A 13,597-nucleotide genomic window follows, 5' to 3' on the forward strand; every position below is an offset into this window, starting at 1 on the left:
AACATCAGACTTTGACCGTGGTAGAAACATCATTGTGACCACGGTAGAGACATTAGACTGTGACCATGGTAGAAACATCATTGTGACCATGGTAGAGACATCAGACTGTGACCATGGTAGAGACATCAGACTGTGACCATGGTTGAAACATCAGACTTTGACCATGGTAGAAACATTAGACTGTGACAATGGTAGAAACATCATTGTGACCATGGTAGAGACATTAGACAGGGACCATGGTAGAGACATTAGACTGGGACCGTGGTAGAGACATTAGACCGTTACCATGGTAGAGACATTAGACTGTGACTATGGTAGAGACATTAGACTGTGACCATGCTAGAGACAGCAGACTGGGACCATGGTAGAGACATTAGAGTGTGGCCATGGTAGAGACATTAGAGTGTGACCATGGTAGAGACATTAGACTGTGACCATGGTAGAGATGTTAGACTGTGACCATGGTTGAAACATCAGACTTTTACCACGGTAGAAACATTAGACTGTGACAATGGTAGAAACATCATTGTGACCACAGTAGAGATATTAGACTGACCATGGTAGAAACATCATTGTGACCATGGTAGAGACATCAGACTGTGACCATGCTAGAGACATCAGACTGTGACCATGGTTGAAACATCAGATTTTTACCATGGTAGAAACATTAGACTGTGACAATAGTAGAAACATCATTGTGACCACAGTAGAGATATTAGACTGTGACCATGGTAGAAACATCACTGTGACCATGGTAGAGACATCAGACTGTGACCATGCTAGAGACATCAGACTGTGACCATGGTAGAGACATTAGACTGTGACCATGGTAGAGACATCAGACTGTGACCATGGTAGAGACATCAGACTGTGACCATGGTAGAGACATCAGACTGTGACCATGGTAGAGACATCAGACTGTGACCATGGTAGAGACATCAGACTGTGACCATGGTTGAAACATCAGACTTTGACCATGGTAGAAACATTAGACTGTGACAATGGTAGAAACATCATTGTGACCATGGTAGAGACATTAGACAGGGACCATGGTAGAGACATTAGACTTGGACCGTGGTAGAGACATTAGACCGTGACCATGGTAGAGACATTTGACTGTGACTATGGTAGAGACATTAGACAGTGACTATAGTAGAGATGTTAGACTGTGACCATGGTAGAGACATTAGACTGTGACCATGGTAGAGACATTAGACTGTGACCATGCTAGAGACAGCAGACTGTGACCATGGTAGAGACATTAGACTGTGACCATAGTAGAGACATTAGAGTGTGACCATGGTAGAGACATTAGACTGTGACCATGGTAGAGATGTTAGACTGTGACCATGGTTGAAACATCAGACTTTTACCACGGTAGAAACATTAGACTGTGACAATGGTAGAAACATCATTGTGACCACAGTAGAGATATTAGACTGTGACCATGGTAGAAACATCATTGTGACCATGGTAGAGACATCAGACTGTGACCATGGTTAAAACATCAGACTTTTACCATGGTAGAAACATTAGACTGTGACAATGGTAGAAACATCATTGTGACCACAGTAGAGATATTAGACTGTGGCCATGGTAGAAACATCATTGTGACCATGGTAGAGACATCAGACTGTGACCATGCTAGAGACATCAGACTGTGACCATGGTAGAGACATCACACTGTGACCATGGTTGAAACATCAGACTTTGACCATGGTAGAAACATTAGACTGTGACCATGGTAGAAACATCATTGTGACCATGGTAGAAACATTAGACAGGGACCATGGTAGAGTCATTAGACTGGGACAGTGGTAAAGACATTAGACCGTGACCATGGTAGAGACATTAGACTGTGACTATGGTAGAGACATTAGACTGTGACCATGGTAGAGACATTAGATTGTGACCATGGTAGAGACATTAGACTGTGACCATGGTAGAGACATTAGACTGTGACCATGGTAGAGACATTAGACTGTGACCACGGTAGGGATGTTAGACTGTGACCATGGTAGAGACATTAGATTGTGACCACAGTAGAGATGTTAGACCGTGACCATGATAGAAACATCAGACTTCGACCATGGTAGAAACATCATTGTGACCATGGTAGAGACATCACACTGTGACCATGGTAGAGACATCACACTGTGACCATGGTAGAGACATCACACTGTGACCATGGTAGAGACATCAGACTGTGACCATGGTAGAGACATCACACTGTGACCATGGTAGAGACATCAGACTGTGACCATGATAGAGACATCAGACTGTGACCATGGTAGAAACATTAGACTGTGACAATGGTAGAAACATCATTGTGACCATGGTAGAGACATTAGACTGTGACCATAGTAGAGACATTAGACTGTGACCATGGTAGAAACATCATTGTGAACATGGTAGAGACATAAGACTGGGACCATGGCAGAAACATCATTGTGACCATGGTAGAGACATTAGACTGGGACCATGGTAGCGACATTAGACTGTGACTATGGTAGAGACATTAGACTGTGACCATGGTAGAGACATTAGACTGGGACCGTGGTAGAGACATTAGACCGTGACCATGGTAGAGACATTAGACTGGGACCATGGTAAAGACATCAGACTCTAACCATGGTAGAAACATGAGACTTTGACCTACCTAGGTTGCCTGGTGGAGGATCTTGATCTGCTGGGGAGTCACAGAAATGCACTTTTCAGATCATTAATGATTGTTGTGGATGAAAATCTAGAGTGTGAACAGGTGTCCCCAGGGCCGGCCCGCCCATGAGGCGGGGTGAAACGTTTGCCTCAGGCGGCGCTTCTGAGGGGGCGGCACCCGCCCGTCCGTGGGTGTGGAGTGCCGCCCGAGCTGGAGGTAATAGCGGGCAGGAAGGGGGTATTGGGGCTAGCGGCGGGGAGGGGGGTCGAACCCCCCCCTCCCTCGCCTGGGTCCCCCGTCCTCCGCTCCCCTCCAGCTTGTTATGCGCGCTGGCTGGCTGGCTGCAGCTGTAAGAGGCAACGGGCGGGGATCACTCACCTCTTCCTCGTTCCAACGTGCGCTCCACTGACGGCACTTCCTGCGGCGTAGCAGGAAGTGATGTCAGTGGAGCGCAGGCTGAACGAGGAAGAGGTGAGTGATCCCCGCCCGTTGCCTCTTACAGCTGCAGCCAGCCAGCCAGCGCGCATAACAAGCTGGAGGGGAGCGGAGGACGGGGGACCCAGGCGAGGGAGGGGGGGGTTCGACCCCCCTCCCCGCCGCTAGCCCCAATACCCCCTTCCTGCCCGCTATCCCCTCCAGCTCGGGCGGCCCCCCCACACCCACGGGGGGGTGGGGGGGGGGGTTCGATTTCTTTAAAGTTTGCCTCAGGCGGCAAATGGTCTAGGGCCGGGCCTGGGTGTCCCATAAGGTCTTTTTGCAAAAAGAGTGTGTGCACCAATCACCAAGTGAACCCTAATATACCTGGCTTAGCTGATGAGGCCTGATTAGCTTATTCATGAGGCATAGCTCCAGCAAATCTGCATTCGCTTTCGCATGCCAGGATATGCAGGGTTTTGCCAACTAACTCACCGCAAAATTTTTGCCCTGCGGGGGATTAGTTTTAGCACTTATCCAGCATTTAGCACTTATCCAGAATTGCCACGTGGAGGCCCCCCCAGGATCCCACTGCTGGCCCCCCTTTTCCTAGGATCCTGGGGGGCCTCCACGTGACGATCCTGGATAAGTGCTAATTGCTGCGCGAACTAATCCCCCGCAGGGTAAACATTTTGCGGTGAGTTAGTTGGCAAAACCCTGCATATACTGGCATGCGAAAGCGAATGCAGATTTGCTTGAGCAGTGTCTCATGAATAAGCTAATTAGGCCTTATCTGCAAAGCCAGGTATATTAGGGTTCACTTGCTGTTTGAGCACACACCCTGTTGGTAAAATGGTCCCATAAGGTCTGTCACCTTCTCTCCTCTTCATCCTATCCAAGCCAGAAATCCTTGATGGTACTGCACTACCCACAGTGAGTCATCATTGACATAAAACAGAAGGTGTCCTAACACTCAGCATTGTGGAACTCCTCAGAAGCCATGCCCCCCTACCCCCATACCTACCAGGTCCTAGGCCAATGCTTGTATGCCTAGTGACTGATCAGGCTCTGATAAACTCTTTCAGAGACCTACATGGCTCTAATGTTAACAGCAGCCCTGTGTTAAATCTTGGTCCTGATTAGTCCAATACATCTGCGACTTCTAAATTTATTATACTGTATATACTGGATATACGTCGGGGATAGCTGGATATGTTGTAGTAAATCAGGCCCGGTGTGAAGCATTGGTATAACGCTTGGTAATGCAATGTGATCTGGGCTTGTCCATTTCACAGTTCCATGCGGAATTGCAGTCCGCTGCCCTCCATCCTTTTCTTGTATTCCGCATCAAACTGTTCATTCTGAGACACCAGGAAATGATCCTTCCAATCACCAACCTTCCCTGAAAAAAAAGCAGAAGAACATTTAGCTTGTTACTGTCATGTGTAACAACTTTTTTATGTTGGGGATTGGTGAAAGGGAATATGTGTTCCTCGAGCCAATCAAAGTGTCTGGGAATAAATGGACATGACTTGAATAATGAACCATGTCCATTCATAAAAGTGAAAGTAAAAAATGCAGTTAGAAAACAATTCAATACTTCCTTGTAACTTTCAGGAGATTTTATAGCGCCAGCTGCTGGCCCAAAAATAAAATTAAACATAAACACTTGTTTAAAAAAACAGTTAAAAAATAAATACAGTACATAAATAGTCACTTTAGGGTCAGAGCTTTTTTTAATATGTATGTAATGAGGGTATATTACTGTTATTTTAGCAAATAAGGGCTGCAAGGCCGAAAGCTTGCTTATTTTTATTCATTTTTAGTTAGCCAATAAATGGTATCATCCTGATATAAAACTTCTTGCTTTTACTGATGGCTAAAACGGTATAATATCCTACTGCTAAATTAAATTTAAAGGACACCTGAAATGAGAAGGATATGGAGGCTGCCATATTCATTTCCTTTTAAACAACAATAGATGCCTGGTGTCCTGCTGATCTCTTTGGTTGTAAATTAGATACCGGAAATAAGCATTCAGCTAATTCAGTCACACTTCAGTCAGAAACACCTGATCTGCTGCATGCTTGTTCAGGGTCTATGGCTAAAAGTAATAGAGTCAGAGGATCAGCAGAAAAAAACAGGCAACAAGTAATGTTAAAAACAAAATAAATATGGCAGCCTCCACATCCCTCTCACTTCAAATAAAAGAGCTCTGCACCTGGCTTTTGAAACCCCACGAAGCGTGTTGCCTGTGCTTATTAGAATGTGTTATATTTATAATATGAATTTGTCATTATTGCGGTTAGCCACCTCCCTGTTTTTCTCTTTTATTTGTTTTTAACTCGGTTTCATACACTCCTGGGTGCCTCTTACCCACTGTGTGTCTCGAAGGAGAACGTTTGGCCAAATCTTCTTAGAGGGGCTCAGATGGAAACAAAAACACCCAACAGAGGTTCTGTTTCTTCCCCATTCCATTCAAACCTTAAAAAACATTCTATGGCTTTTGATTTTTGGATGCTGATCCTGGCTGGGATTGAACCCTGGTCTCTCATGTCGGAGGCAATGCCCTTAACCAGTATGCTCTAGCTCCTAGGTTCTCAACGTGTGGTACGCGTACCCCAGGGGGTACTTCTGATGGTTCCAGGGGGTACTCAAGCTTGATATACTTAACCAAGAATATCAAATTTACAGTTTTAGAAAAAGATACATCTTATTTAAACAACAAGTTAGTATTTTAGCTAATTAAAAGCAATAGTAAATGCTTGGAAATTGTTTAGAACCAATTATCATGTACTATGATTAAATATATATTTTGTAAGGGGTACTTGTGATAATGTTTACTATGCTAGGGGGTACTCGGTGAGTACAGGGTTTTAAAAGGGGTACATACCAATAAAATGTTGAGAAACCCTGCTCTAGCTGACACACTATTTTCAGCTTTTGATTTTTATTGTCCTAAAAAATTATTCAGTGCTCCTCTTTGTCTTTTGGCACCGTAAAATGTTCCAAGTGTTGGAGAATAGATATTGCCATCACAAGATATACTTTGTGACTAAAGGCCAGCGAAAATAAGATTTAGTTTCCATAACACAACTGATTGTCTGTCCACCTTGACTTAAACATTTGCCATGTGCTGACCAAAATGACCAGTCTGCATGGCAGTCTTAAGATGACACTTTATTCTGTAACCTAGGTTCTCAACAGGTGGTACAGGTACATGAGTCCCGGTTATTCGAAACTCAACTCACCAAAAGTCTCAACTAACCAGCACAAATCGCTGTAAGTACTCACAGTGGTGAAGGCCAACTTCTTAGACTGTTAGTGGGCTCTGCCGTGCTTATAGACAGGGTTCCACCAACCCCCTCCCCCCCCCCCCCCCCAAGTTGTTATATACTTTTACTTACTGTATTTTGACATGTAATACAGAGTTCAGGGTATGTACTGTATATAGAGTGAGGTATAGTGCTGTATTAGCTGGGCCTATATTACAGAGATCATGGTATGTATATAGAGTGGTGTATAGCGCTGTATTAGCTATGCCTATTTTTAACATTGAGTATCCAGCAACCGAAAAGCACATTTATTGAGCGGGGGGGGGGGGGGGGAGGGAGGGGGAACGACACTAGACTACCTGGGAATACTGTGGGGGGAACCACCAGATTACCAAGGAATACAGTGGGGGGAGCACTAGACTACCAGGGAATACTGTGGGGGGAACCACCAGATTACCAAGGAATAGACTACCAGGGAATACTGTGGTGGATGGAGGAACCACTAGATTACCAAGGAACATTGTACTGGTAACACTAGATTACCAGGGATTAAAGTGGGGGGGTACACTAGACTACCAGGGAATACTGTGATACTGTGGGGGGGAGGACCTCCAGATTACCAAGGAATACAGTGGGGGGAACGCTAGACTACCAGGGAATACTGGGGGGGGGCCACTAGACTACCAGGGAACACTGCAGGGGCAACACTAGACTATCAGAGAATACTGTGGTGGTTGGGGGAACCACTTGACTATTAAAGGATATTGTGTGGGGGGAGTGGGAGTAAAGGGCACACTTTGGAATCTTTGGTTCTGATGCTGAACAACCTTTTCCCAGCCCTGGTGTCACTTGATTTTATGTTACTGACAATAGTGGTTACTTGGCCAGTGCAGTCATTTATAAAGGGGTACATGTTACAATAATGTTGAGAAATAATGTTCTAGTCTAGAAGGTCCAAACCACATGTGTTAAAGATTAACTGCAGGGAAAATAACGTAATGAAAAAAAAGTGCTTAATCTTTGCAATAATTATTTACAAATTATTTAGTCAGTGTTTGCCCAGTATGAAGTCTTTCCTCTTCCTGATTTACATTCTGACATTTATCACATGGTGACATTTTTACCGCTGGCAGGTGATGTCTGTGGAAAGAGATGCTGCTTGCTTTGCAACAAGGCTCCCACAGTGTGATGTCATGGTCCTGACATCACACTGTGGGAGGGGTTTCACCCCAATATCAGCCATACAGAGCTCCCTGATGATCCATTTGAGAAAAGGAATAGATTTCTCCTGGGAAAGGGGGTATCAGCTACTGATTGGGATGAAGTTCAATTCTTGGTCACGGTTTCTCTTTAAACATTGGTATTTGGGTTAGGTACCTTTTCTCATAAAAGTTGAGACGGAGAGGTCAAACACTGAAGGTAGGTTAGAGTAGTTTGCGACGGGGTTTTCCTTCATTATCTTGAATGAAGTTTGATGTTTGATCCTCTGTAGAACCTCTTCAGAAAGGTCCTTCCCCATGAAGGTCATCACTTTCTTAATCTCTCTAAGAGGGTCCTGCAGGAGAATTGGATGACATTTTTTGTAAAAGAACAAAGACAGAGTTAGAGATAGACCATTGGCTCATGCATCTTGCTCACCTCTATCATATCCTCGTAGAAGACATACAGGATCTGATGTTGGTCTTTGGCTTTCCACCATCCGATGACGTGGTCAAACCAGTTCCCCCAGGGCACTAAGAGAAATGGTAATATTGTCACAGCATTGTAGAAGACACTTATGATAGAATCATATAATTTTGAGCTAACGCAGGCCAGATGCAGTGGCGTAACAACCGGGGGAGGGGGGGGGGAGTTATGACCCTTGTAAGGTGCCCCTTCCATGGATGTGAGGTCACCAGGGTTAGGCAAGCGAAAGGGTCTCAACATTTGGAGGGCCCCAGCAAAGTTTTGGTGGGTGACTCCATGAATTGTAGTTATGCCCCTGACAAGATGTGTTAAAGGAATGATGTCTCCCTGGTATTAGACCTTCACCAGCAGCTATTCTGTTACCCCAACTGATGGATCTCTGAGAGGAATCGAGGATCTATTCTAATAACCTGCTACAGACTCTAGCTTTGTACTGCTCACTGCAATACAAAGCTATGGAGCCTCAATCTTACAATCGATTGATCTTGCTTAACCCAACACCCTCCTCCAGCAAGGTATCAATGTTCAATTAACTAAACCAGAGACAGATTAAGGTGAAATGAGCCTAGGCGAGACAGCAGGTTACCGTATATACTCACATATAAGCCACATTTTTGGGACGAAAAAAGCAGGGCTGTGGAGTCGGTACAAAAATCTTCCGACTCCAACTCCGACTCCTCAGTTTCTGAAACCACGACTCCGACTCCAACTCCGACTCCGGGTACCCAAAATTGCTCAGACTGACTCCTCGACTCCGACTCCTTAGTCTAATACTTAACAGGGCTGTGGATTTTGTACAAAAATCATGCGACTCCGACTCCTCAGTTTCTGAAACCACTTGGGGGGGGTTCTTGGCTTATATGCGAGTCATGTATGTAGTGACCCCCCCTCCCCCAGTTAAGCACCCACCGCATTGTAAAATGAAAAGCTAGGCAACAATGGCCGCGTGTTCCCCCACCAGTCGTGCTCACTGTTTAGTGCTGCACATTCGAGCAGGTGGCCATGTTATCCCCCCCAGCGCGCCGCCAGACATGAATGTCTGGCATCTTTGATGTATCCGCTGTGTCTCTCTCTCTCCCCGAGTGTCTCCGCAGATGTGTGCAAAGTAAAGTGGCTTAATTTGCTTATCGCCGAGCCATCGACATTCCTCCGTAACTGATGTCCGTAGAGCTCTGAACAAAATAATTAAACATTAATCGAGAGGCCTTCTAATAGAATTCCATCAGATACAATGTTTATATTGAGCATAACATCAAAAGTCTGTTAAATAGTATACAGTACATTATGTAATTCATTACCTATATATATATATATATTAACCACTTGAGGACTGCAATGTTAACCCCCCCTAGTGACCAGGCCATTTTTAGTTAAATAGGCAACTGCAAATTTAAGGCCTAGCTGGAGGGCCGCACAACACAGCACACAAGTGATTCCCCCCCGCCCTTTTCTTCCCACCAACAGAGCTCTCTGTTGTTGGGGTCTGATCGCCCCCCTCCCCCCCAGTGTTTGTTTTCTTTGTAATAAATATTTATATTATTTTTAATAAAATCCTGCTTTTTTTTACTAACTTTATTACCCTCCCTCCCCCCGCCAGCCAATCAGCGCGATCGTCTGTGATAGGCTTCAGCCTATCACAGCGGATCGCTTCCCTGTGTCCCAGGGGGACAGCCGTGTCACACAGCTGTCCCCAGTACAGCGCTGCTGCAGATCACAGCGCTGTACAAAGCAATTAGACGGCGGTTTTGCCGTCTAAGCCGCTCGGAGCCCGAAGGCAGGGCGGAGCTCCACCCCCCCGAGCAGCCAATTGGCGTGGAGCAGTCGGCAAGGAGTGGAGGTATCCATAGGTAGGGTAAAAAAAAAGTTTGTAACACCCTGGATAAAAACAAACACAGAGACACTGAGAGCCCCGATGGTGCAGTAAGTCACGGCCATAAGAAAGTGTTGTAGAGTCAATGACGTACTGACGACAGAGGAAGGTTGCAGAGGGGCAACCAACCACTGTAGGCAGGTGGAGATGTACAAACCCAACTCCACTCGGGTGATCAGCCAGGCTGGATGCGTTCGCTCTCTTGGTACAAAAATTTCTAGATGGTTGCAAAGGTGGTGTTAGGCCACCTGGTCATTAGATTACCCCTCCCGAAGGAGGGTTAGTAACACAAAGGGGGAGAAATAGGAGCCCAAGGTATGATAAAACTATGTTAAAAGCAACTCAAATGAAAAAAAGTTTGAGCTGGCTTACCTCAATGATGACACGTTCAAAATAATTAGTATTGTACTTTAATATGCATTTGACAACGAGTTTCGCTGGTCTCAGCCCACTTCCTCAGGCTGAATACAGTACCAGAAGAAAAGCCAGGGTTTGAGGCGCCTCTTTCTCCCCCATTCTATCTTTAAGGTCATACTGTACATCAAGAGGCTTCGACAATGTGAGCAGAACTTGTATCAATTAGGAGAAGTGCTGAAACATACGGTCCTTTTTCTGTTTAGAAGAAGAGACAGGGAGGATTTATGGAACAACTATGAAGGGGCGGAGCATCAAAGTTTTGATACTGGGCCCATAATTTGCAGTTACGCCCCTGAGGAACAGGATTTCATGGGAGTTAAAACCAGGTCTCAAATGGTACTCACTATTTCCAGTCATGAAGCTGGAGAAGTAATCTGTGAATGGCCCCGGGTCCGGCATGGTTTTATCCATCTTTTGGAAATAATAGTAAGACACGATACAGTCCTTTGGGTTCCTGGCCACATAAATGATCTGATGGAGAAGGACACGTTATGTTGGCACTCATAGACACAGTCATCTGGTACACAAAAGTGCAGAATAATATACAAGTGTTTTTTTTTATTTGTATTATTTTACTTTTCCTGTTGGAATAGAGAGATGGGTGCCCCCAGTATAGGTAGCCAGTATAGTTCCCAACAGTATATGTAGCGAGTATACTTGCTCTAAGTAAAGGTAGCCAGTATAGTTGCCCCCATTATAACTGCTGTACACCTATACTAGGTGCCCCAGTATAGATAGCCAATATAGTTGTCCCCAGTATAGGTTAGCCAGGTAGGTGCCCCCAGTATAGGTAGCCAGTATAGTTGCCCCAGTATATGTAGCCAGTGTAATTGCCCCCAGTATAGATATCCAGTATAGTTGTCCCCAGTATAGGTTAGCCAGGTAGGTGCCCCCAGTATAGGTAGCCAGTATAGTTGCCCCCAGTATATGTAGCCAGTGTAATTGCCCCCAGGTATAGGTAGCTAGTATAGTTGTCCCCAGTATAGGTTAGCCAGGTAGGTGCCCCCAGTATAGGTAGCCAGTATAGTTGCCCCCAGTATATGTAGCCAGTGTAATTGCCCCCAGTATAGATAGCCAGTATAGTTGCCCCCAGTATATGTAGCCAGTGTAATTGCCCCCAGTATAGATAGCCAGTATGGTTGTCCCCAGTATAGCTTAGCCAGGTAGGTGCCTCCAGTATAGGTAGCCAGTATAGTTGCCCCCTGTATATGTAGCCAGTGTAATTGCCCCCAGTATAGGTAGCTAGTATAGTTGTCCCCAGTATAGCTTAGCCAGTGTAATTGCCCCCAGTATAGGTAGCCAGTATAGTTGTCCCCAGTATTGGTTAGCCAGGTAGGTGCCCCCAGTATAGGTAGCCAGTATAGTTGCCCCCAGTATATGTAGCCAGTATAATTGCCCCCAGTATAGGTAGCCAGTATAGTTGCCCCCAGTATATGTAGCCAGTATAATTGCCCCCAGTATAGGTAGTCAGTATAGTTGTCCCCAGTATAGGTAGCCAGTATAGTTGCCCCCAGTATATGTAGCCAGTATAATTGCCCCCAGTATAGGTAGCCAGTATAGTTGCTGTCAGTATAACTGCTGTACACCTGACCCACCCCCTGTACACTTACCCATGCGCTGTTCTTTGGCATGCCTGTTGCACACGTGTGCTGCAAACAAACCATGAGGGTAAATGCCTTCAGGTCTGCAGACAGTTACTCGAAGTGATCATGTGAACTGGATATTTTAGGTAACATAAGTCTGCCTGAGCTGCCTGTCGGTCTCTCACCTTGGTGTTCTTCTTCCAGAAAGATGGTGGCACCAGCTGGACCGGCAGATGCACTTTCAGCAGACGAGGGGAGGGCGTGACCTTGGCGTACTTTAAGGCTGGGAGAGATGGGAAAGGCAGTGCGGGTTACTGTACCGCAGTGATAGTGTACCATGTAGCAGAAAAGGATTAAGATGAAATGAGGTCCTAGGCAAGATTGAACTTTTTGCCTTCCCCACCGCTGATGGTCACCTGGCTTTTTTTGTTAGATTTGGTGGGGGCTAGTATCTACCAGGCTCCTAGATGAGATGAGAGTAAGTTGCAAATTTATTGTAAATTGCATGCAGATCAATGCATGCAGATCCCACTGTTGCTTCCAGTAGCCCCGGATTTGTACATCTTACTGCCCATGGCTCACTGTCACCAATCCCTCCCCCAACCACCCCGCCTGTTCTGCCTCTGTCCTGTGTGCTTATGATATACGCTGCATACTGGGCTGGTGGAGCACTGGATGGGGAGTGCGCGTGGAGACATGGGGGGAGGAGGGGGGAGATAACACCTCTGTAATGTGAAAACAGGGCAGCCCCTGACCATGTCTGTGACCAGTGTGGTTTATACAGTATGTTTAGGAATTAAACTGCCTGGGTTTGCCAGTCCACTGCCTGCCCCTTCTTTCCTGGTGCCCTAGGCCATGGCCTATGTGACCTTGTCTCAAAACTGGCCATGGCAGCCAGTGACACCTGTACTGGTGAGATGGGATCGATTTGCCAGTATATTTTCAATGATCCCAAATAGGGGCGTAACTAGAAATCACGGCCCCCCATGCAAAGCATTGAATGGGGCCCCATCCCACCTTCTCTCCATGGCCAGACTCCTCAAGCATTACTACAGGACACAGCCCTTGGGGAGGGGTAGAGCTAGTGGTAGAACAGGCTGTACAGAAGACTCTGCTGCACACTGACCGGGAACGGTCTACAAATCTTTGTTTGAAAAACTTTGTATGATTCCTTATCAGTGGCTGAGCAGATGCAGTCATTGGAACAAGTGAGCAAGGAGCGCAAAGTTTTTTCTCTCCTTGCCCTTAGTTTTTCAGTCTGTCAGGACAGGGCCCCCTCGCGGCTGCATCCCTTGCAGGGTCTATTGTTACGCCTCTACCAAAGGATTCGCAGGGGGGAGATGATATGAGATTCAGCTATTTTTGCCTGCAGTTATGCGGTAAACTATTACAATCCTTCTCTCTGGGTCATACCAAATGCAGGAAATGCACAGGTCCCAACTGTCCCTTTTTTGGAGGGACAGTCCCTCTTTGGGAGCCCAGTCCCTCTTCCTTCCTCATTCCCCCCTCTTTCAGGACTGATGTACAGATCTGTGTAAATATATGTATTTTTCTACTGAAATATGTGTTTAATAGACTCTAAATGTTATTTCTATCATTGAAATTGATATATTTCTTATTTTCAAATGTTAAAATGAAGGGGAATTAATGATGTAAGAGAGGAGCAATGTGCTCTGAATGATAAAACTGTGTC

The 13,597-nt window shown here is 45.7% G+C and overlaps 1 protein-coding gene across 2 annotated transcripts in view; it reads right to left on the reverse strand.

Annotated features, from left to right (window-relative positions):
• Positions 1–4,221: 4,221 nt before the first annotated feature.
• LOC137524233 (sulfotransferase 1C1-like) overlaps positions 4,222–13,597 on the reverse strand; it is a 33,182-nt gene continuing 23,806 nt past the window's right edge. For both annotated transcript variants that reach the window (XM_068243854.1, XM_068243853.1), the window contains exons 4-8: positions 12,090–12,187; positions 10,666–10,792; positions 7,987–8,081; positions 7,726–7,903; positions 4,222–4,475 (exon numbers count right to left, since the gene is read on the reverse strand). In XM_068243854.1, the coding sequence (XP_068099955.1) occupies positions 4,363–4,475; positions 7,726–7,903; positions 7,987–8,081; positions 10,666–10,792; positions 12,090–12,187 (611 nt within the window). In that variant the 3' untranslated portion in view covers positions 4,222–4,362. The remainder of the gene's footprint in view (positions 4,476–7,725; positions 7,904–7,986; positions 8,082–10,665; positions 10,793–12,089; positions 12,188–13,597) is intronic.

Source organism: Hyperolius riggenbachi, chromosome 7, assembly GCF_040937935.1.
Source record: "Hyperolius riggenbachi isolate aHypRig1 chromosome 7, aHypRig1.pri, whole genome shotgun sequence".
Lineage (NCBI taxonomy): Eukaryota > Metazoa > Chordata > Amphibia > Anura > Hyperoliidae > Hyperolius > Hyperolius riggenbachi.